Source organism: Gasterosteus aculeatus, chromosome 7 (assembly GCF_964276395.1).
Source record: "Gasterosteus aculeatus chromosome 7, fGasAcu3.hap1.1, whole genome shotgun sequence".
Classification (NCBI taxonomy): domain Eukaryota; kingdom Metazoa; phylum Chordata; class Actinopteri; order Perciformes; family Gasterosteidae; genus Gasterosteus; species Gasterosteus aculeatus.
The window spans coordinates 2,097,484-2,123,377 of NC_135694.1; the positions used below are offsets into that span (position 1 = coordinate 2,097,484).

Below are 25,894 nucleotides of genomic sequence, written 5' to 3' on the forward strand. Positions count from 1 at the left end.
TCTCTTCCTCGTACGGATCTAATCAGACGACCGCTGAGCGTCCCGTCCAACTTGTCTCGTCCCGCGTCCTCACGCGTGTTTCGTCTTCGTCTTGAAAGGGCCGTGTTCCCCAGAGTGGGGGGACGCGGGGGCGAAGGATGTTTTCCTTTTTCTCTCGCTCTCCGGGCGTGTGGGTGCACTGACATGCAATGCGTCATGGGTAATTAACCCGAGCAGGTTGATGCATCGCTGATCGCCTCACAGTCAGGATTTCTATGAAAGTTCACCTGAGTGTCGCACCGTTTCTAATCTGTTCTGCTCCACATTTATTAAAGGGTCGAATCCGAAAAACAGTGTTTGTGTTTTTTGGTTCAGTGATTAAAGAGAAGCAGACCACATTTCAGACACTGAACGAGGTTTTGCATATTTGCAGGCGATCGGCCTGCGTGACCGCTCTGTTAATCCAGCACCGCGCTGCTCTTTCTGGTGGTTAATCGCTCATTCTCTGCGTTTCCTGGTGGTACTTGAGCAAAGTCTGAAAGCGCATCACAGAGTTCAGCCCGGTAGTCTGTTAATTTTCAACACTTTGGTTGAAACCTGGCAGTAAATGAGCGTCAGTCCTCAGAGGACATAGATTGAAGTGGGTAGCGTGTTAACTCAGGATGCAGCCAAAGCTCCAGTAATGATTCATCTCTCGGTTCTTTTGCTGAAATTAAAAGTTACGTAATCGTTTTGAAGGGCAGACGCATCAGTCGCTGCACATTTGTGTTGTCTCGGCCGTCCCAAAGTTCATACTTTGTCTTCTTCTGTTTGCGCGACCCGCTGGGACACACGAGACACGCCTGTGCGGATTAAAGGCCGCTCTAGTATCGTCCGCCCCCCCCCCCCCTCTGTAACACCTGCTGATTGTGCGTGTTTGTGTGACTGCAAACGGGCCGAGCGCCTCGCGTTTTAAGGCCTCAGGAGGCGGAGCTAACGTCGCGAAGAGTAACGAGCCGGGTCGAGGAAAGCACCAATGGGATCGTCAGGTTTCTGTCCGACCCGTCCTCCCACCGAGCCGTCCCGTTTATTTAAAGTCGACTCGACCATTTTGTCGCCGAGACAAACTCATCCTCAGCGTCTCACTTTTCACCCCCTGAGGTCCCCCGTTGGCCAATCTCCCCTCCCTCTCCCTCCCTCCCTCCCTCCCTTCCTCCCCCTCTCCCTCCCTCTGGCAGTGTCTCTCTGTCGCCCGGGTCCTCCTCTTCCTTGACCAGCTGCCGTCACATTGCTGTGGCTTTTCATGTTCAACCTTCGCACGGACAAGCCAACTTCCACAGCACACAGTGTGTGTGTGTGTGTGTGTGTGTGTGTGTGTGTCACAAAGTAAACTGACTGAGGATCCATGGCAGTAACCGGCGGCTATTTTTATCCCACCCGCCGTGTAAAGTTTTCACTTTTAGCAACAGAGGGAAATAGCTTCGCTGAGTTTATGTCTTCAGTGGACGCTCAGGAGACGGGGGACAGTGAAGGGACGGTTATGTGGGGACAAGCTAGATAAAATAAAAGGCCATTTTACTGGGGGTCTTACTCTATACACGTATAAACACACGTGTATAAACACACGCGTGCATAAACACACGCGTGCATAAACACACGCGTGCATCGCTCACGGCTGCCGGTGGTCCGGCCCGTAGTTCAAACGCGGCGTCTTTATGTCGGGGGATCCGCAGAGAGGGGCTTGTTTACCCTGTGAGTCCGTCTGCGGGACGGAAGCCCGCGGCGGGCAGCCAGGTGTCGTATGTGACGGGAAGGACGAAAACATGCAAAACCACTTCTTCTGTCTCGCAGTTTACACGCTATTGCCCGTTTGCCGGGAGTAACAGGAAGGCATCAAAGAACGGATTTCTGGACGGATCCAACGGCGCCCGCGCAGACCCTCCGCCGCCGGCGCGCCGCTGATCCGACGCGTTTTGCGTCCCGCCGAACGCGCGACTTGTTCTGGAGCTTTATGTGCTTCCATTGGTTCATTTCATTACAATATAAGTGGTGGATGGATGGAGGGCAAAGGGGGGAGAGGAGAGGAGGAGGGGGGGGGGGAGGTGCTCGTCCTCGCCTCGGGGCAGCCGACTGACAGAGGAATGTGAGGAGGACAAAAGGAGGGAGAGATGGACGGGGGGGGGTCGATGGGGGGGGGGGGGGGGGGGTCAGGTAGTAAGAAAATGCATCTTCTTCTTCTCTTTGTCCTCAATCTATATTCTCCCACTTTTGATGCTTCTTCCACTCAGTTCCTCCCCCCCTCCTCCCTCCCTCCCTCCCTCCCTCCCTCCCTCGCCAGAGAACAAGCAGTGGATTGACGTTCCCTATAGACAAACACACTGCTGGCATTCCACAGCTTTCTCACACACACACACACACACACACACACACAGCAGTCCGTGCCCGAACCTGAAGGACGTCAGCGTCGTTCCCTCGAGCGGAGACGACTCTTTTTTACGGTCAACAAAGGACGTTTAATGAATTTCACCCCTTCTTTTCGGAGGTAAACGATCTCGCTTTTACAGTTTCTTGTAACCTCCGTCAAAGGCTGCAAACCACCCGAGACGGGAATTCCTCGGGAGAAGTATGGTGTGAAGGAGGAGGAGGAGGAGGGGGAGGGAGGAGGAGGGAGAGGAGGGAGAGGAGGAGGGAGAGGAGGATGAGGAGGAGGACGAGAGAGGAGGAGGAGGGGGAGGGCGAGGAGGGAGAGGAGGGAGGAGGAGGACGGAGGAGGAGGGAGAGGAGGGAGGAGGAGGAGGGAGAGGAGGAATACGAGAGAAGAGGAGGAGGAGGGGGAGGGCGAGGAGGGAGAGGAGGAGGACGAGGGAGGAGGAGGGGGAGGAGGGAGGAGGAGGGAGAGGAGGATGAGGAGGGAGAGGAGGGAGGAGGAGGAGGGAGAGGAGGATGAGGAGGAGGGAGAGGAGGAGGACGAGAGAGGAGGAGGAGGAGGGGGAGGGCGAGGAGGGAGAGAAGGGAGGAGGAGGAGGGAGGAGGAGGACGAGGGAGGAGGAGGGGGAGGGGGGAGAGGAGGATGAGAAGGAGGGAGAGGAGGGAGGAGGAGGAGGGGGAGGAGGGAGAGGAGGAGGGAGAGGAGGAGGACGAGGGAGGAGGAGGAGGGAGGAGATAGATCAGATAGATTGATACTTTATTGATCCCTCAAGAGGGAAATTTTGGAAAGGAGGACGAGGGAGGAGAGGGAGGAAGAGGAGGGGGGTGGGGGGGAGGGCTGTGCGCGGAGAGAAAGGGGAGCAGGAGACAGAGGAGCCGAGGAGGGTGATGAAGAGGAGCAACTGCATGTTTGTGAGGAGAGGGAAGAGGAGATGCAGGAAGGAGGAGCGGTTGAGAAAGACGTCAGTGGAGGAGTTTAAAGTTTAAAGGCTGAGGAGCAGAGTGGGGTCACTGCGGCTTTGACCCTTGACCCCTGTCTGCTTTGAGCCCCGGGACACTTCTTCCTCTCCAGAGCAGCGCCGCCCTCACTAAAAGTTAGAAGATATATATTTATATTTATATTCCTCCGGTCTCTCCTCTCTCGGATATTTTGGGCCGATGGCGTCGTTAAAATAGCGCCGCCTCGAGTGCGTTTATCGGTTAGTTTATGTCATCGCCACCCCCCCCCCCTTCCTCTCCTATCAGCGCCTGTCACTTAGAGCCCCCCCATGTCGAGCGGGTCTTCCCAGGGGACGAAGGTCTATGAATGTGTTTGAATACGTGAGGGCGAACCGAAGCCACGGTTGGTTTCCACCTCTCACATCGGTCCGACTCAACACCCGTAAATCATCGTGCGTCCGGATCAACTCCATCGAGCTTTGTGCGAGTGTTTGAAGGCGTTTGATCAGGGGGATCAATGGAAGAATGAGGATTGAGCTAAAGGGGCCAGTCACTACAGACGCACACGCACACACACACACACACACACACACACACACACACACACACACACAGACACACACAGACACACACAAGCTCCTCCTGATATTATCACCTTTGCATGCCATTGCATCTGTTGCCCTCGACCCACGGGCAGATGGGAGCGACGTCCACATCATTCGACCTTTCTTGGGAGGTTGAAAATGCAGATGTGTCCAGCGGTGATCCGTGTGTTGCGGCGGCCGCTGCCGTGGCGACGGGAGCTGGAGAACACGTGTCGCTCGCACCGTCCGTCCGTCCGCCCCCGTTAGTCCGTCACTCCTCCTATTTCCTCGCCTCCTCGTCCTCTCGGTTCCTACAAACCTCCTATTTGTGATGACAAGCTCCTCCGGCTGCAGCGGATTACCCTCCAGATGCACAATGACAAGCTTTTCTGTACATTCTTTAGCTGCTAACCGCACTTTGACATATGTCACACACACACACACACACGCATGTGCACGGAGGCCTTTTTACGTACGTCAACACAGCTCATTCAGCATGTATTGCTGATCACAGGTTTATACAGGCCCGCCGACACCACAAAGCAGAGTAAAGAGAGATTAGCATCCTCGCCTCTCCATCGTCTCTTATCTCTTTCTCTCCACATTCCTTTCCCTTCCTTCCCTCTCGCTGACACACAGTTGCACGTTAACTGAGATTGTTTTTACAGCCTGTAACCTTTCTCCCCCCCCACCCGGAGATTTGCTCTTGCTATAACCGACCGAGCGTGAATTCGAGCCCCATTGAGTCGATTGTTGGATTTAAGAACGTGTCGGAGGACGTCGAAGATTAACGTGCTGCAGCAAGTGCGACTTTCTGTGCGTGTGTGTGTGTGTGTGTGTGTGTGTGTGTGTGTGTGTGTGTGTGTGTGTGTGCACTGAAAAGCATGGTTAAGTGCATTTAAATTAGATTCACATGGAAATCAAGCTGCTGATGCATTTGGCGTTGACATTTTCAGGCCTGTTTTTGTATTTGGCATTTGGTATTTTACATTGATTATTCCCATTAGCGAATAACCTAATTAATTCTTCATTCAAACCAGGAGTTCTATCCGTATAATGAACACATACAATCCACCACCTTAACGTTCCTTGTTTGGTCCAAACGAGCAGCGACGGATGGATCATGTCTTAGATGATCTGCAGGGGTGCGAGATGGAGGTTTATTCGCGGGACGCGCCGTGCGGCCCGGTAGAGTCCGCGGATGACGGATGTTCTCCGTGGGCTCACGTATCAGAAGGGAGACGATTACGTTTGATACGCTTGACCTGTTTGGGGCGACCCATCTAGTGTGGGCGACACTTCTCACACCCCGTCGAGGAAAGCTGTGAGAAAACAGCTGTGGACATGTGTGCATGAGTCGTATTTATTTATACTTTGGGTTTTCTCGTCTCAAAGTCAACGTTTTTATTAAATGTTCTGGCCTTTGCAGCAAAAATCCTAATGGTGAAGATTATTCTGCAGTGGCCCAAAGTCCAAAAATCCTGCTCACTTCCTGTCCCGGTTGATCTGAGGTCTGCGTCCCTGCGAGCGCTCTGTTTACCGCCACTCGTTAGCCTGATCCCAGGACAGGAGCTCCTAATGCTCCGAGAAATATGTAATTATCTCCGTATGGGCAACGTTCACTTGTCAGGCACAAACTCGACTCTTTGTCTTAAGCGAAGCCAGCAGGGAATATTTTGCTGGCAGAATGCGAATCACTCATGTGATTGATGGCCGTGCCGCTGCAGGTCTTCACGCTCCGAAGGCCGCGGTAACGATTTTTTTCAAAAACATTTCTCACTGCACCAACGGTATTACAAGCCGTCTTCTCTGGAATCCCAAAGTACGGTTAAAGGTTGGCTGGTGTTGAAACACGAAACCCTTTGGCATCGATTTGAATGACGCTCGAAGCCTTTAGCATAAGGGGCTTAAAGTTCACGTTCCTCTACTAATTCTTTTACTTGTTCTGTTGAGTCATAGGATACACGACCTTTGAACCGCTTCTAATTCTTTAAAGGAGTATTCCGCCTGGAATAAGTCTCCTCGGTGCTACATGGATTTAAAGTTGGTTCTTGAAGTTGTTTAAAAAAACAGTTTGGGTCTCCCTTCTTCCCCCGGAGATGCCAACCTGATCACAGTAAATTCCTCTGGTGCCTCACAGACCGAAAAAAAAAGGGTCAAACCCTATAAAAGAACTTCCATAGAATCGTCTGAAACGGCTCCCGCGCTTCACCGTTGATCCGCGTGTGAAGTGTGTTTCAAAGACGGCGTCGCTCTTCGCGATAGCGTCTCGAGTCACGCTGTGGTTCCCGCGAACCGACGCTCAGCTGCTAAAGTAGGATTTTTATGGTCTGACGGCCCAAAAAACATGTGACATGTGTTCACGGCGAGCGTTGCCTCAACGAACGAGGGCAAAGATCTTCTGGTTCGTGGACGTGGCGGACGGATGCCTGGTGTTGTGGCGTCGCGGTGGAGCCGCGCGGACGAAGCTTCGGGGGGATTTCAGATGGTGGGAAACATGTCCGATGTTCCCCATCACCTGTCAAAGGGAGGCATCGTTGTTCGTTCTCAATGGCTCAAATCACCCAAAGTACAATTTATCTCATCAGGTGTGTTCTTCAGCATTAGCAAATGGCGCCCGTGGTCGTTTTAGTTGATGGGCAATTAAGTTGGAAGTCTTCTGTAAATCTGATTGAAGCTACACGAAGCTCTTGAATGGGGAATCCAGATTAAAAAAAACAGATTTAAAGTAACCAGACACCTACTGGGTCACAGGTAGCAAAAGGCCCAATTAACTCCTTTCCGCCTCAATCACTTTGGCCCCGCCTCCTTCCCGTCCACAATGCTAACATTCACCCGGGGCTCCTCCTGCGGCGTCCACCTGCAACCCGACCTTTTAAGCTAACGTGGAAGCTGTCGGGAGCAGAGACGATATTCGGCCGCAACCGGAGCTTCAGGATAGAAACGAGCTCAATTTGGAGAGCGGCAGGAAATGAGTTTGTCCGATTGGCTTTTGGTAGCGGGAGCTAATTCCTCTTCTTCTCTAATCCACCTTGGAGGTAGCTTAGCCCCCAGGAGGGTTGGATGATGTCACTGAATACAAACTTAAATGTTTTGTTTTGTTGTTAAGTCACTCCTTCTAGTACTGTCTACCTAACTACATTACCCACCATGCAACGCAACCACCTACAGTTTGGTTGGAGATTCAAGCATGTTACGCTAGTAGCGGCTAACGGGGCTTCTAGCGTCTTCCTTACTCTTTGTCTTTGACGCTTCTTCTCCGTCTGTTTCTTCTTCTTCTTCTCCTTCCTTTTTCTTCTTCTTCTCCTTCCCGTCCTTCTTCTTCTTCTTTTGTATCTCTCGTGTGCAGAAACAGAAGCGTTTTTGTTTCATCGTTTCTCGCTCTGCAGCCAGCAGAAGCTCTCTGACCTACAAAGTCACCGGGTCTGTTCCCCGGGGGCCCCTTAAGCCCCTCACATGGAGCAAAGTGGTGTCTCAAAACCTCAAAGGGCACCACCATCTTGTGTGTGTGTGTGTGTGTGTGTGTGTGTGTGTGTGTGTGTGTGTGTGTGTGTGTGTGTGTGTGTGTGTGTGTGAGAAAGACAATACGTGTGTGTGTGGCCTCTGGTCCATCAAAAACCTGCAACAGGTTACAATCCAACTCACTTCGTTTGTGTCTCCTCCTAAAGCTAGAAACACATCCATCCTTTGTGAGCTAGTGTGTGTGTGTGTGTGTGTGTGTGAGAGTGTGTGTGTGTGTGTGTGTGTGTGTGTGTGGGTTGGACCCCCTGTAGAGCGCAGAAGATGAGCAGTGCATTGTGATGTGGTGTTTTTACCGTAGCTAAGGAGAGAATGGCATTACCATTCAAAAGGGCTGCTGTCGCGGTTGGGGGGTAGTGGGGGGTAGTGTGTGTGTGGGGGGGGTAATGGGGGGGTAATGGGGGGGGGGTAACGGGGTTTTCTGCTCCGCTGTTACGAGCTGCTTTCGTTTAGCATCAATAGTTCTATGAATTCTTTCCCGAACGTCGTATTGATCCAACTTTAGCTTTACGTTCACTTTGTTTCCTCCACACAAAAAGCATCAAACGTGTAACATTTATATTTAATAATTTAATAATTTAATAAATACATAATAGCATTTTAGTGTCTCATTGAGCTCAATCCCCAAAGTGAAGCCGACGGAGATACGAAGGGAGTGTGTTTGGAGCGCAGCTGCCCACTGGGGGGGTCAAAGGTCAGCGCCCTGCAAAAGGCCTTTCGTGCAATGACCCCCCCCTCCCTCTCTGCCCCCCCCCCCCGCTTCACCCACACACCCACACACACACCCACACACACACACACACACACACACACACACACACAGAAACACTCGCTTTCATCAAGCTTTGTTGGATCAGAGCAGCAAAAGAAGAAGAAAGTCAAACCAGGACCAGAGAAGTTAAAACGTGAGGAAGCTACAAGCCGGAGGAAACAGAGACCGTAGACTGAAGCGGAGGGAGGGACAGGAATAGACAGAGGGACAGAAGGACGGGGGGGGGGGGGGGGGGAGTTATTGTGGGTGCAGAGACAAAAGAGACGGCCGTATATCTGTCACGGGCCGTCCAGTGTCTTTATCTGCAAAGGTCACGGAGTGATTCACACACACACACAGCTGACCTCAGTGGGCTCAGTAACTTTTTTATTAGTCTTCTTAAAGCCTGCAAATTTGTATTTTGTGTGTGTGTGTGTGTGTGTGTCTGCGCGCACACTACCGAGCCAGTAGCCTCTCACAGCTCAATTTATTGACTTTTTTTTTGCATAACTATGAAAAGGCGTAAAAATACCAGGACGATCCCGATCGGCCGGGCCTCCCCCCAACGACACACACACACACACTCTCACGAGAATGAAAGGGTCTAAATTAAAGTGAGGGACGCGCTGAGTGGAGCCCGGGAGGCGGGGGAGGAATTTCCCATCCGAGGGGGAAGGAAAAGGAGCCCGTCGGCGTCTGATGAAGTGTAACTTAAATGAGGGCCGTTGTTTACGGCGGTCGGTCGGGAAGCTTTCGGCCTTTTGTCTTTGTGAAACGTGACACTCGGTGTTTCTCACAGTGTGATCAGGCGGTTCAGACCCCTCCGGCGGATCAACCTCGCCGCAGAGAGCCTCTCTCAGTTTATCGCCTATTGGAACGGACCGACGCCATCACATTCACGCGGCGGGACGCTCTTCGTCTCCGCCTGCAGTCGGATTCCTGGGGAGGTTTTGGTGGGGGGGGGGGGAAAGGGTCACGCGGGGCCCTCCGGGCTTCAGGGTCCACAAGCTCTACGAGACGCTCAAACGCGTGAATGTGGCATTCTTATCACAAGCGTGTTTTGGGGGAACTGGATGGCGGATTTGTGGAAGTGCTTCTGCACATTTTCGGTGATTTCGGGTTCAGTTTAATTCTTCACCGCGGCGACTTTGGGCCACAGACGAAAAACAGAAGCCTGCCCAGGAATTCCTAGACGTGCGGAGCCCCTCTGCCGATTCTATCCCTCTCAGACAACAGACCTTCCTTCACTGTCCCTTTTTGGATTCCTCAAATTCCCAGATTCGGGGAAGGTGGAGTTCCCCTATGAGGTCTCTCCAGGCCGTTAAGCCCCGTGATCCCGACCCCGTGCATCCGAAAACATGGCATTCCTGACCTCCGCCCCCCCCCCCCCCCCCCCGGGCCGGGAGTTAGAGGAGCAGATGAAAGGTGGAGGCGGTGAAGGCGGATGAAGGCTCGTGTTGTGAACTTTGACCTTCGGTCCTTTAAACAGTTGGTTCAATTTGCTGTTTAACTAACTTTAAATTTAAAGTAAGATTACGTCCTCTAACTTTGATAGAAGTGTTATTCTGACAATCGGGAATGTGGTCATGGACTAAAGGACATTTAAATCACAGGAGCGTTCAAGGTGTCCTTGAGAAGGAGGACGGAATGTGGAAAACATCACTGTGATTAAAGGAAAGAACAAAGAAATCAAGTCCTTTTGAGACAAATTGAGTTTTTGCCTTTCAAGGACATTTAAGGGCCCAGAGTGACGTCAGAGACGGGAGGGAGAGGAAGACTGACGGAGGAAAGGAAATAACGATTCTACACACACACACACACGCACACACACACACACGCACACACACTCCCTCCATACACTGGCACAGTGGTGAGGGACAGCTATGTATGTCTCTTGTCCTGTCATGTACCTGTTGAGGAGACAGAAAAGACATGCAAGATAGAGGAATGCATGTCTCTCACGCACACACACGCACACACACACACACACACACACACACACTAACACCCTCTCTGCAGCAGACGAGGTGATAAGTACTTAGATTGATGTATTAAACCCTTTTAACTTCCTTCACTCTCAATGTACTTTTTTGTTTTGTTGTGGGGTTTTTTTTTGCCGTGAACTGTTGTGCGTCCTCGGCTGACGCGGCAGGCGACGAACCGGCAGACAGGCGCGTGTGTCTGGGCTCCTCGGGGTGCGATGACCCCTCGCGCCCCCCCCCCCCCCCCCATCCGTCACCTGCCGGGGTTCCCGGCTCACACACCTGGTTTTTCGGGGCGAGGGGGGGGGGGGGAGGTGTCCATGGGTTTCCATCACCCTCCGTCTCTCTTCGCCCCTCCTCACCCTTTGGCCTCGTCGGGGGGGCGGGTGGGGGTAGAGGGGGGGGGGGGGGGGGGTCTCGTTCTTTACCTCACAGCCGATGTTGGTGTTTCTTCGGCCTTCGTCAAGTGGCCTCGATTGTTGCTCTTTCTCTTCAGGTGAACTGATCCCTTGAAAGAAGAAGCGACATCTCATGCAGCTGGTTTTCTGGTAAAGGAAAGACGTATCTCAGACCCGGGTACCAGAGGGGGACGGCGGCAGGTCGTGTCCATGTGCAACTCTGCCCAGGCGCGTTTATTTCTGAAGACGGGGGGGCTTCTCTTTTCGCCCGTCGGTTGCCGCGGCTGCCAAGTTCTCTCAGGCGTGCACGCGTGAACGCCACACGGACGTGTGATCACGGCTTGACCCGCGCTGAAACCTCGCCAACCTCTCCCGGATGAAACAAAGAGGTATTTTATTATTATTATGATTGTGAACATTACTGCAGGCCGCTGTCGCGGAATGCAGATTGATGTTCCTTTAATAATAAAAGTATGTCAGCAGCGCCGGCAGGCACCGGAGACATTTCCCTCCCGTCTGCAGGGTTTACTGCAGCTCGGCCCTAGCGTGCTAAAACATGCAGACGTGCGTATCTGCGCTTCATGCATCTCGCGGTTCGGTAGAATTCCCAAATACGAATTCCTCAGAAAGAGATTAATTTACCAAATAAGCTGTGCGTTAAAAAGTTTGAATGTAAAGGAAAACGTTGACCCGCTCTACTTTCATCACTGGAAGCAGAGGCGCAGTTTCACGGCTTCGTATCTTCTACTCTCACTTCAACTCGTTCATCGAGAACCATTTCAATTGTTTACTATTTATCGAGGCTTTTATTTGCTTTATGCATTTAGAAAGAAATCCAAAGGGACTTTGTGTCACGCGTCAGCGTCTGACAGAAGCGATTGATCATGTATGATCCTCTACACCTACTGAGCCCCCCCCCCGTCTCCCTCCGTCCCATTCACAGCTTCAGGCTGTATTTCACTGGTTCCCATCAAAGCCTAATGGCGTGTAGGTAACCCTGTTGTTCTCCTGCCAGCCGGGGCCTCTCCAATGTGCCCCCCCCCCCCACATGCAGGGGTATATATGTGCATATATCTGACCGTGGGCCTTTAGGGGGGAGAGAAAGAGGTGCATCGGATCACTAAAGGAGGAGGCTGATATTTTACCCTCAACACGCCGAGAGCTGCTGAAAAGCTGTGAGTGACAGGTGGGTGGGGGGGGGGGGCGTAGCAGAACTGGGAGTTTCTTTTTCTGCCTGCAGGCTACTTTTAAGCAGAAGGAGTCGCACCCTGGTTACATTGTGTGTCTGTGTGTGTGTGTGTGTCTCTTTGGTTGTTCTTTATTATCAAAAGAATAAAGATTACATTCGTTCCATCATCAGCTTTAAAAGTCGTTAACGTCATTCAAGTGACCTGCGAAGATGTTTCAGTGCAAAAAGCTCTTTTCTTGCTCCCAATTTGACTTAAAGTATCAGAACTCCTTAAAGGTAAAACACGTGAAAACACCTCTACTGTTTTCTAGTAATCTTTCCTAGAATAAGTACCAACTACTGTAAAGTTACACAGTGTTTGCAGCTTCATAAAGAGTTTTTGCTGGAATATTCGCTCTCACTGGTGTGTTTCTGATACCGAAGGAGACGGATTGACACAAATGGGCAAATCGAAGCAGCGACCCAGCGGCCTTCGGGATTCCCTTCGCCATCTTTGGACATTTCAGCGCGCACTGAGACGGCGCACGCGTCACTCAGAGCTGCCACCCCGACGCGTTTAACCTCCTTTCACTGCAAGTTTGAGGGACAAGTCCAACGTGGTCTTTTCCATTTAAGGACATCGCAACAGTTCTCCAGGTCTGTTTACCGCCGGCATCATATCAGAGGATCCACTCTGCACGAGAGGGAACAAAACAACGGCACCGAGTGCTCCAAATCCTGAGCTCACCCCTTCAAAAGATTTATATATACATATATACATAAGATAAGGGATAAAACATGAGCGGCCAGATCGCGATATAATTAGGACGCCATTAATGGTGGGCTTTTATTTAATTGCAGGATTTAAAAAAAAGAAGATATAGTGACATTTCAGAAAAGTAGTGATTCCAGAAGAAGATGGAAAATGAGCTCCATGTGGTGACATCACAGCGCCTCCGGCTCTCAGGTGTGTGTGCGTTGGTGTGTGTGTGTGTGCGTGATTGGGGTCAGCGAGTGGAATTCTCCGCCGTCGGGACACTTGTCTGCTCGTCTCAACCCGCGGTCAAAGGGGAGAACTCAAAGCTCCTGGAGATGCCGGAGGATCCAACGGGGGAACCGACGCACGCCCAGCGATGACTCACAGCTTCCCTCTTGTCCGACGGCACATCGGTGGAAAAGGAAAACGTTCTGCATCCTTTATTCGCGTTAAGCCGATCGTCAAAACCCAGACGAGACGAGGAACGCAGCGCGGTGACTCAGCTGAGTGGGATAGAATCATAAATACACCAATCAAACAAGTTAAGATGTGTTCATTCATGTGAGTTCATTGTTCAACCTATATTTCCTTTTGAAATCTGACCAAAATGTGTAAAATGACTTTTCTTTTACCCTTTCCACCCTAATGTTTGTTTTTAAGCAGAATACTATAATACAATTTAATAAAATTTACGCTTAATCAGCTGAAATTGAAAGGAACCTTTAACTAAAGATTTATAATCACATCTCATGGGCTTTATTTTTTTAGCCGAAACAGAAAATGAAACCAATCCCCTGAATCTCATCTATCCATCCGAATACCTGCTTAACAAAACAGTGCGATCCGTGTCCAGATCACCTCCCACCTTCTGTTCGCACCACCTCGGCAAGAAAAGAAGCAAAGTCATGAAGCCGCAGCTCCGTCAGCGAAACCCCCGCCGCTAAAAATAGTTCCCGGTTGGCGCGGTTTGGCTCGGCGGCGGGACGCGGCGGCGGGGTGAGACTCCAGGTGCGCGTTGGCTCGGTGACTCTGCAGCGGAGGGGAAGTTACAAGAGCTGCTATTCGGGGGGCCGCGATTGGGGGGATTTTCTTGGTCACTTTTCTGGGGTCATTATCCCACTTTGTTTGTGTTGGAAGAGTAAAAAAGGACACAGAGGAACAGGAGGACTCGTACGTGTTATTTTAATCGGCCAATCCGAGAAGATGACGTGAAGATGATCGTGACATCTCTCCGCTGGGAGCTGCTTAGCTTAGCTTAGCACAGCACCAGCATGGCGTCGGCAGGGGCCAGGCGCACCGATCGGTTTACACCGGTTTGTCCGGTGAAACCCTGGGCCGCGGCGGTGAAGGGCCTTCGTGCCCGTCCCCGCAGGCCTCTTGGTAGGGACACACGTCTTCTGGGGGACATTAGCGGCATCTCAGATTTCTGCCCTCTAACACACACGAGTTGTGCAACGCACACGTGTTCCCCTCGCTTGTGTGTATGTTTCCCTCCGAGGTCCAGAAAAGATCTTGTTTCACTCCTCCTCGTTCTTTAGACCCCCCCCCGTTCTCTCTAGTTCTCTATTTGCCCCCCAGTCCCATTACACCCGTGTTTCATCCTGTACCTACTGTTGTTTTTCGGTTTACCGCTCCATTATCTCCCCCCCCCCCACCTTTCCACCTGAAAAAGCCCCCCTGAGCCCCTCCGGGCGAGAGGCGTTAACTTCAAAGGGGGGTGATTATCACAGCACTTCGTCAAGCGGGTGGGCACCGTCACTCGCTTTGTGCGTCCGTGTGTTTCAGCTTGTGTCCTCGTCGTTCACATTTTCCCACATTCTGAGGTTTGTTAAAGTGTTTCTCATTTAACACAATTAGAGGTTTTGTCCTCCGATCCTCTGCTGCTCTCGATGTCTTGTGATACAAGCCACTGGTTATTAATTAGCTATGAACTCACGGGGGAATAAATCAAGAGGGAAATATTCGTTTTCCCATAGACGTCCATGGGAGCAGAGGAGCCGCCCCGGTGGTCACTGCAGGGACTGCAGGCTTGTGTGGGACTCCTCTTCTCTCCCCACCGTTGACGTCCAACGCTCTCCGGACGTCCCTGTAAACGCACGTCCTCCGCTGGAGACGTGTTTGGTTCACAGCGCGTCGCAGCAGCTTGTGTGAGAGTCAACGGAGCACTTCTTAAAAAAAACATGTGTGCGTGTGCGAGGACCAACCCGAAGCCTTCTTCCGGTAAAGCGACGATGTGTTTGAGTACAGAGTGATGGTCTTTCGTTTATTGATGTTATTTGGGGGGTTTACAGCTGTCAGCTCTGTTCATACTCAATCAGAGAACGTTAACATGCACCTGCAGTAATGGTTCCTCCAGTTTTACAACCCTTAAATATTGTCTTTAGCGTTATATATCTCTTGGCTCCTACTTTTGCAAATTGCAAACCAGTCATAAATACTTTAATCAGCGCTGCGTATTGTGACGCCACTCGGCCATTTGTCCAGGTCTCTGTAAACACGGTGTGTTTAGCAGGAAGTGGAAGTGATTCATCAGGGTGACGATAATCCCGTCGTGCTGCACGATGACGCAGCGTCGGGCCTTCGCGCGGGGGGGGACCCGTAGTCCGCGTGACCTTCAGGGGACCCCCCCCCCCCGTTAACGCCCTGGACCTGCATTCAACGTGACACCGGTTCCAACCTTTCTTCCCTTTGAATCATCCAGACTTTTGTCTTAACTCCTGGAGTCACAAGAGGGGACAGAAACGGGGGCGTTCTTCTTCATTCCTTCTCGTTTGTTTTCTGCTGCATAAAAACGCGTCTGAGCTCTTTTGTGTTTTTTAATTGCGCGCACTGAGCCGACACGTTCCCGGCCTGTCGAGGGACATGTGCATTTATTGACACGTTTAGAGGACGTGCCGATCTATTTGGAGTTCCGACAGGTTGTAAAGATGATTGATGGCAGTGGATCAGCTCATCGGAACTTTGGCAGGAGACGGGAACACCGGCTTTATGGTTTGCACTGAAAGAATTGTGGGATTTCCTTTATGACTCTAATTAAGATAGACCCTCCTCCCCCCCCCCTTTTTTCACCAAACCGCGTCTTCTGTGACACTTAGCGGACGTCTGCAGAGGTCGTTGACCCCGTGTGCACTCACGGTTCTGCACGTGTTGCTTTGGGTTTATTTCCGTGTCACCGGGAGACTTACGGAGAGGAACCGGACGCCGACCGGAAGCTCATATTCCGGCTGCGTGGCGGCGGCTCGGCTGGATGACGGAATACCGACGGAGGTCACATGGGGGCGGCGGGGGGTCTGAACCTTTTAAATAGAGCATGTGACGTTCACACTCAACAGCACTTCTGTCCATGGAGGGGAGGGGCGGTCGTTTTTAGGATTGGAGGAAATTATAATTCACGGAATGAAGCTTTCAGGATGCAACACGAAAACCATAACAATAAGAAACCCGCATATTCCGCCATGTGCTCGTGGCTGGGGCAGCCATTAAAGAGGCGGGGCGTCAGGCACATCTCAGCTCGACCTTTCGCTGAGGCCGTCTGTAGGTGGGCGGGGCCTAAATAAACCCGTGCCAGAGGGATTAGCGGAAACACGCTACTTAGCTCCTGTTGGGCCTGCGTGCCCGCTCTCGCCCCCGTCACGTTGTCCTTAAGGAAACCCGGTAAGAGGCAGGCAGCATCTTGATGCTGTCGAATGACAGTGTCTCCGTTATTAAAACCGCACGAACCTTACCTGGAGAAAGGAGTGCGCACGTGTGTGTTTCTGCACGTATAATGAAATGTATAAATGTACATTGAATGAAGCGTTTTGTGTCGGTCCTCCGTGTCAGGGGAGATTTAGCTCGGCTTAGCTAAACTAATCTTAGTTTAAAGTAATCTCGGTTTACTCTGCCTCTCCCGAGTTGAGACATTGAAGCGTTTTACAGCTTTTCGCCTTAAATGCATCAGAGATTGGGAAAGATTTCCATTACTGTTTACTACCCGCTTACGTGAAGTCCCAGAAGGCATCTGGGTTTAAGACCTTAAATGTCCCCGTCAGGGACAAAAAATGCTTCCACCTTTCACACTTTCGTTGATTTCTTTACAATATAACAATTGTTCCCTGGCACTTCTTTGTCTGCGTTGCATAAACTTGGGACAATAACATGTAAGTTTGACAAAAAACAAAATGCATGTTAAAAATCAAATGTGTTCAAATGTTCAAAGTATGCAACAAGTGAATGGAAGCCAAGGGCTGCATGTAAAAATACATTAATACCTCCGGTCCAGTGCTCTGAGGCACTTCACACTAAACGAATTCCTGCTGCACTAAAACTTAAACCAAACGTTTAAGTGTCTTTACGTTGACGTCGCTCGTCTTCAGCCAACGTAAACACAACTTTATTTACGTCCTGTTTGGGTCGCCCGTCTCCTCGAGTGCAGACCATCTGACTCCAGCTGGGTGGCCCGAGAGGAAACGCGCTACAGTACAACGCGTGTGTACAAGTACGCAAGTGCGGTCCATGCCGCACACACACACACACACACACGGACACACACACGGACACACACGGCGTGGAGTAAACAGAAGTAAACGAGGAACGCTGGAGGCCCAAACACAGCTGCTTAGTCTCCTGTGGTAGATGTCGAGGTCACAGATGGACCAGGGTGCAGCGATGAAGAGGAGGGAGAGGACCGATATGATGGGGAGGGGAGGAAGGGAAGACATAACCGGGAGAGAAGGGAGAAAAAAAGAGACTTTGTTCTCCCTCTTCTTATCTCCACATGTTCCTCCCTCGCCCCCCTTTGCCGTACTTTATTTGACAACATCCCTCTCCTCTTTTCTTCTTCCTCTCATCGGGGACGATCTCAGTCATGTTTTTTCACCGGTTAAAGGCCGACAGCGGCTCCTCCTTTGAGTCGCCGCGGCGCTCGGCGGCGCGCATCGCACAGAGCCGCCCCGGGCCGGCAGAGCAAACTCTCCCATCGCTCCCGTTGGCCGCCAGCGTGCGATGACATGCCGATTGACAGGCCGAGGATTAGAGGCATTGGAAAGGGGAAGCGTGAGTTTTCAGGATTCACTTTCAGGTGTTCGGCTCTGACCGAATCGCTTCTGTCGGCACTTCAATTCCCACAGTTCACTTGTCAGTCAAACAGTTTCAACAAATGTTTTTTTTTTTCTTTATTTTCTAAACCAGAGGTCTTCAACGGGGGGTCCTGGAATCGCAACTTTTGGTTGATAAGACAATTTTTTTTCCACAAATTGAAATGTCTTCAGAATCAGAATTGTATTTGTTGTCTTCTTTATTGTTACACATTAACATAAATCCAACATATTGTAGCCAACGGATAAATTAATGGAGAAGACGTCATCTTTCAGTCCGCATCCAGCTTCCCACAGCAGCTCTCAAGCACCGGTTCACTCACAGCTCCTTTCATGCTGACGCGACAGCAGAGGCAGCAGCCAATCAGATCGCGTTCCTGCTCACGTAAAGAGCGAGAAGCTCAAAAATAAAAGATGGCGGACGAAACTCTGTAGAATAGGGGGTCCCTGCTCCATCTCGCCACCAGTTTGGGGGTCCTTGGCCTGAAAAACGTTGAAGACCCCTGTTCTAAACCTTTTAGGACGGTTTATTTTTATTTTATGCATCTGTCGAGTACTCGTTGGCCACACCTTCACATAGACGACACACTCGGGTGGTTGTCGCCCCGCCGGCGAGGAATTCCACTACAATGCAACGCAAACAACAAGATTTATCTCGCTACTTTTAAATTGAATTCAGATAAAGTGTCCTGTCACGTCACGCGAGGTCAAACGGGCAGAGATCGATCGGGGGGAACGTCAGCCAGGCTGGGGGGCAGGTAGCTGCAGGACGCCCCCGGGATGACGGAGTGGAGGAAAGGACGGAGGCCTGTCCCGTCACGTCGAGTCGGCGGACGGAACGCGGAGCTTGAGGATCGCCGCCCTCGTTGGGTGCGAGTCGAACCCTGCAGCAGATTTACATTCCTCCAACTTAACGTCGCCGGCTCCAACCTTCCAGCATAAAAGGGTCTTTTCACGCCGAATGGGGGGGGGGCAGGTTGTGTTTCAGAGGGCGTAAGGTGATTAGATGATCAAGTGGCTTTCGCATTGTGGAACCCATGGGTTTCACATCATTGTCCTCTTTGTTCTCCGCGGGGAGAATGTAGCTCCGAGGAACCGGATCTCGTCACCGCACATATTTTTTTTTCAGGAGCCCCTCCCACCGCCACCGTTGGCCAGTTTAAGGGGTCGACTTTCTGCGGGTACGAAGCGTCCCATCGCGGCCAGAGTCCAGTAACCGGGCGAAGGGGGTCGGGTCACGTATCAATCGCGCATTTGTGTCTAAGTGAGGAGCATGAAAATGTTCCGGGTTTTGTTAACCTTTGCATAAGAACCGGGGCAGATGTCGCGTCCTCGTGCAGCATCTCCTGCGTCCAGCTAACGCGCACCACGTGTCCATTGGCCGTCCATGTTGTCCTCTGCTTTTTAAACGCTGAGGGCGTGGACGGAGAGAACTGAATCGGGATCTCCGCCCTGCTCGGGCGGAGGCCGGATTGTGTCTCAGGGCGATGACAATGGGACTGGATCGCACCTGAGGAGGAACGGACGCCTCAACAAAAGGAGGATAATGGAGCGGAGTAATAAGAGCAACGCGATACAGAGACGGGAGCGAGAAGAGCACCAAGCTTTCTTTATTTTTACATGTTTCTGCTTAACCTGAAAACAACTTTGTTAAATCAATTTGGAGTGACTTTAATTCTCTATTTTAGCTTCTTGTTCGTTAGCTTCTTTGGCAAAATAATTTGCTGCTCTCTCTCTTTTTTTGGCTTCCCTCCATTTCTTTTTCCCGCCTTCTTTCTTGCCTCCTCCGTCAGCCCAAATGTCACTATTTCCCCTGCTCACTTTCTCCCTCTCGTGCCCTCCTTCTGTCATTGTGATTAGAGGAGTTGAGGAGATCAGAGCAGCGCCGCTGACCTTTCCCCTCCTTCCCTTTCTCCCTTTCTCTCTATACTTTGTGCCAAGCCTCCTTGTGCGTTTCTCTTCCTTCTCCACCACGTTGTTTGACATTGGGGAGTTTTTGCGTGGTATGAAATGCAGTAAAATGATCCCGGCCGTAAATGTCTGGTGTGTACATACTGTTTATATACAATCCTAGTATTTATACAATATATACATGTGTGTTTTTGTCAGCTTGGTCGCGATGCTTTTCAAGCATCCATTTAGCTTTAGGAGCATCAGACAGATCACATGCACATTTATGGCGACAATAATGTTCCGTCGCCGCCGGCCCCCTTTGACGGGACGTTTCCCACCGGCGCTTCCCAGGCTCCGGTCACCAGGCGACCTGCTGACGCCTCGCGGGGCCCCCGAGGCTCCTTGACCTCGATCACTGTGATTACGAGCACTCGCAGACTGCGATCAGACGGACTCGTGCACCCTGCACTTTCTCCCCCCACCCCCGTACGTCGGCTTATGAAAGCGCCGTCTCTCTGATTCTTATGAAGTCTTAAAGGCAGATATCTCAGGAATGCCGCCCCCGAACACAGAAGCCTTTTAATCCGTAGTTCACCGCGAGGGTTACCGGCGGCGAGCGGCGATGCCGAAGGTCGTCCACGGAGCACGACGTGGCCTTAAATGTCAAATTGTCTTTGCCAACCTTCCACGTGCCTTCTACCAGCGTTGTCCTCACCTCTTGTTTTGTGTGTGCTTCTCCCCCCCCCTGCAGGGGACGCTTGACGAGCCGTGTGCCGGCCGAAACTGCGGCCAAGGATGCCGCTGCAACCCGGAGAAAGGCAGCCGGGTGAGTCGCGTCTCATCGTTGCTGACCAGGAGCCGGGACGCTGAAGCCCGGGGGGCCTTCACGAGCGTAGAGACATCTTTAAAGTGTGGAGATATAGAATATAGAAGCTTTAGGAGAGACGAACCGAGCAGCTGATTTATGAGGTTTCGTGGGTGTTTCACACGACAATATAAACCTGCTGGCTTCATAAAGGTTCCCTTTAACTTAACGAGCCCCTAAAGGGCTGCAGCGGGTCGGAGGGGTCGAGGCCGCAAATGTTTAAGTGGAGTAAAGACATAAACGTATCTAATCAGATAAGTATTACTGCTATTAATGGCATTCAACAAAGTTACATTATCAATATATAATATAATAACGTTAATTTAGGGGTCATTTGTGTCTTTTAATCAAATTAATTTGCAAATTATTGCATGTGGATGCTGGAAATACGACAAATACACACTACTTTTAATGGAGTCTGCGTGCACGTAAACCGGACCGCTGTGTGTGTGTGTGTGCACATCTGGCCTAAAGCAGACTAACTGCTCCCCCCTGTATCTCGGGTCTCCCTCCGCCTGCATCCAAACAACAATTACCGTCTGCCTCGCAGGCCTGCACTTACTGCCTGCACACAGCGCGCGCCCGTCCAGGTAAATGACACATTGCTCCCAGGTACCTGTAGGTAAATGATACAGCTCAGGTAACGGCCCCTACCGGCCCCGCTACGGGCCCTCTGCGCGCCCCTCAATGACACAGCCGCCCGCCGCTAGATTACCTTCTTTAAAGCGGCGCGTTTAAGCGGTAAGGTGCTTATTTGTCTCTTTTCAGTTTTACTTTTGCTCTCGCGGAGAAACACTAAGGGAAAACATTGTGACGGAGGGTTGGGTGGCTGCAGGAGACGCGCTTTTTTTTTTTTTTTCCCCATCCGAAATATCATCATTCCACAGAAACATGTCCTCAAAAAAAAACACGAGCCCGAGCTCGTTATGACCTCCTGCACCGTCCCGGGTCACACGAGGATACCTGTTTGTTTTACAGAGCAGGAGCTCTGGCAACACAAAGTGGGGAGTTGAATCAGGCTCAGGTGGTGCCGTGTTGATGCCCGAGGCGAAACTCGGTCGCCCACTTGAACAAATGATAAGATTATCACAAGATCAACTGCAATCAATCACAGAGGGAACAGCATGTGCCGTCCGCGGGTAGTTGCTGCTCGTGCGGGTGTGTTGTAGCGCTCACGAAGACGTAGCACTGATCCACAATGTGCATCCATGCACCACATTTACACTTGTACCAGGCTGGTCGGTCTGTAGCTGGCGTTAGCGTAGCTTAGCTTTAAGGCTGGATAGCGCTGGGGGGGGGGGGGGACAGCTCGCCAAGCTAACCGAACCTACACCACTAAAGCTCACGAAGCCACAAAAACTGAATTGTGAGATATCAATCGCTGCTGTTTTGTGACTTAATGCTAAGCTAACTAGCCGCTGGCTCTCAGATTATGTAGGTGTGAAGGCGAATCACTTAGAACATTGGAAACAAAACACAAATCCTCTTGTTTCCGTTGTGGATACGTCGATATATCCGCAGGGCATTGCTCACACTGCTATTATTATAATATTATATCAGAGCAGGAGGGCAGGACCGACGTGCCGGGGCACAGAGATATGAGCTAAAGATGTTTCCTCTGGCTAACAAGCGTCTGGTTAGATCAGGAACAAGAAGAAGCACAAACACGCCCCTCTGTGTGCCTGAGACGAAAGGATAAAGTCCTGAACCAGGTGGGTGGGTCACTGCTAGATCCATTGCTCTGACCTAAGTAGGACCCCCCGCACCACCATTCACCCCCGGGTGGTGAAGCATCCGCCCTCAACACAAACGCCGCGGAGACGCAGTCCAGACGGCGTGTGTCGCTTTGAGCCGCTTCTCATTAGAGACAGCCGAAGGGTTTCCCTTTTAGGTCCCTCAGCATCCACTCATCCCATTGGGCGAGCCCCTCTCTCCCGAGGGGTCAAAGGGCAGCGCTGGGAATGACAGGACGGCGGGTGTGTGGTCGGGACGTGTGTGTTCCATTTGGTGTGTGTGTGTGTGTGTGACAGTAAAGTGGATACATTTGAGTTCACTTTGACATCCTTGTACTTTGTTTCATGCTACTTAACCCTCCTACTCCACCTCTCTCTCTCTCTCTCTCTCTCTCTCTCTTTGCCTCTTTGTCTCTCGCTCTCTCACACGCCCAGACTACAAAGGGTCGGCAGTAACAGAGGACGGGCGCAGAGAGAAAGAGAGAGTCCTTTTTTTTTAAAAGACGGAGCGGGTGAAGCGATAGTGGATGTGTGTCCCGGTGGGACGGGACGATAGGGGGGAAGGAGGGATGAAGCCCCCCCACCTGCGGGGGGGCCCCTCGGCGAAAGATGGCATCTCTCCATCGCGGAATTCCTTCAGAGAGAGAGAGAGAGAGAATCCCTTTAATGTGGAACCATGAGGGAGAAGATTGGACGGATTGAGTGGAGATAAAGGACAGAAGGAAGGAAGTGAAGAGAGTCAGAGGTTGGAAGTGAAGATGGATGCAAACTGAAACAGAGAGACGCACAGAGGTGTGTCGAGACTAAAGGTTTTCGCTTATTTGATTTGGTGTGACTTTGAGGAACTTGAGTTTGTCGCTTCTTCTTCTCACTTCATCAAAGAGGCTGAGACGCACTCTGAGGAGACCAGCGTGCAGGACGGCTTCGATCGTCCTCCTTCTCTCCGTCCCGGCCTCCTCTAAAGGGCCCATGTTTGAGATTGTGATGCTTGTATTCAATGTCAATGTGTGTGTGTGTGTGTGTGTGTGTGTGTGTGTGTGTGACTTACACACACTCCCGGGCCCCCGCATGCCGTTTATCATCTTAAAAAATAAATGGTGGTGGACTTTGTTTGCATTTAGTCTCGACACACAGACACACACACAGACACACACACACACACACACACACACACACACAGATGTATAAGATGGTGATAGAGCAGCCGTTTCACCTCAGACAAAAATCTCCTTTTGTTTCCATCTGAGCTGAGATGATAGAAAAATGATGCAATTTATGCCTTTGAACTTGTCTCTTAAACACACACACACACACACCTGTCTGTCACAGGCAGCTCCTGTCGTCGCCAAACACTGAGTGTAGCAGAGGTCAGAGGTCACAGTCAACACAAAGAGCAGGTGTGCGGCTCCAGAATCACACACTCAAGTGTGTGTGTCTTTTGTGTGTCTTTTGTCACCACCCTGAGCTTCCCTTCTTTTGGGAATTGCTTCAAATTCCGTAACTTTGTTTCAAACACACACATTGAAGTTGAAGGAATACTTTTGACCTCCGTTTGTTAAAAATAAAATACACAGGAAAAGTCTTGATAAATAGAAGTAAATGGGCACCACATCCTTTCTGTCTTTTCATCCTCCTTTCAATGGAGGCACTTTATTGGGACTGAGACCCGCTGGTGTGCGTTTCCAGTGCACACTATACTGCCCCCACAAGGCCGCCCGGGGAACTGCAGCCAACGAGAGGTCGATTTGAGACGGTTTTAGTCATCGGTCGTTAATACTTTTAAGACGCTTTTCTAATCCGAACATGGATCCTTTGACAGAATTAAACATATTCTGGGTGATCTAATGTCTCTCACACACACACACACACACACACACACACACACACACACACACACACACACACACCTCCACAAAGAGCAAACCCTTGAAGGAATGTACCAAACTGGTTATTACTGATTTTATAGGCTCTTGTGATTTGATGTGATGATGACGGCACAGTTATTTATGACAATTCCAAACGCACACACGCACACACACATATTTAACACACTCACAGAGACATTCAACACAAATCCAAACTATAATTTAGGATTTTTTTTCCACCCCTCTTATTACTGAAGCTCAAACTGGAACGCTGTTAGACGTGTTGATGCTCATCGCGCGTGTGTGTGTGTGTGTGTGTGTGTTGTTTTTGATTGTGCATTTTACGATAAACAGTATTAAAAGAAAAGCATAAGAAGAGGCTTGTGACGCAGAGCCTGGTGTGGACGGAGGGGAATGGGGGACGACTGAGCCTCTCGTGTTGAGAAGTCACAAAGGGGTCAGAAGATTACCACAATGTGGATTAAAACTACCAAAACAGGACACAAACGACTCCAAAGAGATGCAAAACAACTACAGAGACATACAGAAAATACAAAAAGAGACACAAAACCAGCAGAGAACGTCACAAAACGAATACATAGAGATGTTAAACAACAAAAGAGGGTTAAAAAAGAGCCCACAAAGGGACACTTAATGACTACAAAGAGACACTAAAGAACTGGTGCAGGCTGGGTGGGCGTCTGATTGGATCAGGAGGAAGTTACAGCTGCTGTTCTTTATCTGTGGCCTCGTGGTACAGTCACACACACACACACACACACTGAAATATGGACATTCTACATTCGTATGGAGAATTTTCTCTTTGCAGCTGTATTAAATGCTAAAACTGTAGCAATAACGATATTAAACAATAAGCATTCTGTCAGGAGGAAGAACTAAAAAGATCACGTTTCAGACCAGAAGTCAACGTCCAACCGATGACGTCAGAGAGGCTTTTAGTACCAGTTTGTGATTTAGATGATGCCACAGAGTGAAGGAAACAACGATCTTTACAAAGTTTGTTTTTTCTACTTCATTAACTTGAGTTCCGTCCTCGTGCTGCAGCCCACGCCGCGTCCCGACAGCTGGGAAAGCACGGCGGCTTCGTGACATCATCACCGCTGGACAGCTGGGCCCCCGTTGACCGCTAATGGGGTTTTTATTGGGGGGGGTCGCCTGGATGGAAAAGGGGTTTAATGGCGGCCATTACAACAAACAGATGAGTCAGATGTGCAGAGGAGGTGATGGGAACCGGTCCGAAGAGATGCATGCTGGGAGGCTCTGAAGGTCCTGGTTGTCTGATGGAAACTGCTGTTTCTAGATGTTACATATCGACAAACCTCGCTCCTCTCTGCATCTGCGTCGCACCCACCGCCGCCCCCCTGTGAGCACGCAGCGTGACAAACACCCCCCCCCCTCCTCTCCCGTAGCACTCGGTGCCCAAAGCAATCTTTCACACGCATGGCGGCCAGAATCTGTCTGTCCAAGCACTCTCGGGCCGTCAGGAAGTGAGGTCGGCCCGGCGGGAGCGGTAAGTCCAGACGGCTTAGCGGCCCCGAATGGGCTCCATTGTGCCCTTTGTGCTGGAGGGGATTTGTGCCTACAAACTGACCAGTCTGCTGGAAGGTGATGAGGGTGGAAGGTCTGGACGGGCCGGGCCGGAGACCCGCCGGGCTGGCATGAAAACAGACGGGGGATTGCCAGCGGTCGACGGGCGGAGCAGCTGCTATGATGTTTGCAGAGTGAATAACTCACTCGGCACCGTAGAACGAGCCGGCGATGTCTTCTCATGTCTCATGTCTCTACGGTCACGTCTCCACTGTGCTTTAGAGGGGGACAAACCAAAGACCGGCACACAGGACGAGTCCCGGTTGGTTGCAATCTGCCACCTCGCCACTAGATGGCGGCAAATCCCACAAACCGCCCGCTGTTGCAGCAGTCGAATGGTTAGGTGTCATAAGAACTGAGAAGATGTTTTCT

General features: G+C 51.0%; 1 protein-coding gene across 5 annotated transcripts in view; it reads left to right on the top strand.

The window, feature by feature from the left end:
• Positions 1 to 25,894, top strand: part of col4a6 (collagen, type IV, alpha 6) — a 58,426-nt gene that overhangs the window by 11,634 nt on the left and 20,898 nt on the right. For all 5 annotated transcript variants that reach the window (XM_078105406.1, XM_078105403.1, XM_078105405.1 and 2 more), the window contains exon 4: positions 20,203 to 20,277. In XM_078105406.1, the coding sequence (XP_077961532.1) occupies positions 20,203 to 20,277 (75 nt within the window). The remainder of the gene's footprint in view (positions 1 to 20,202; positions 20,278 to 25,894) is intronic.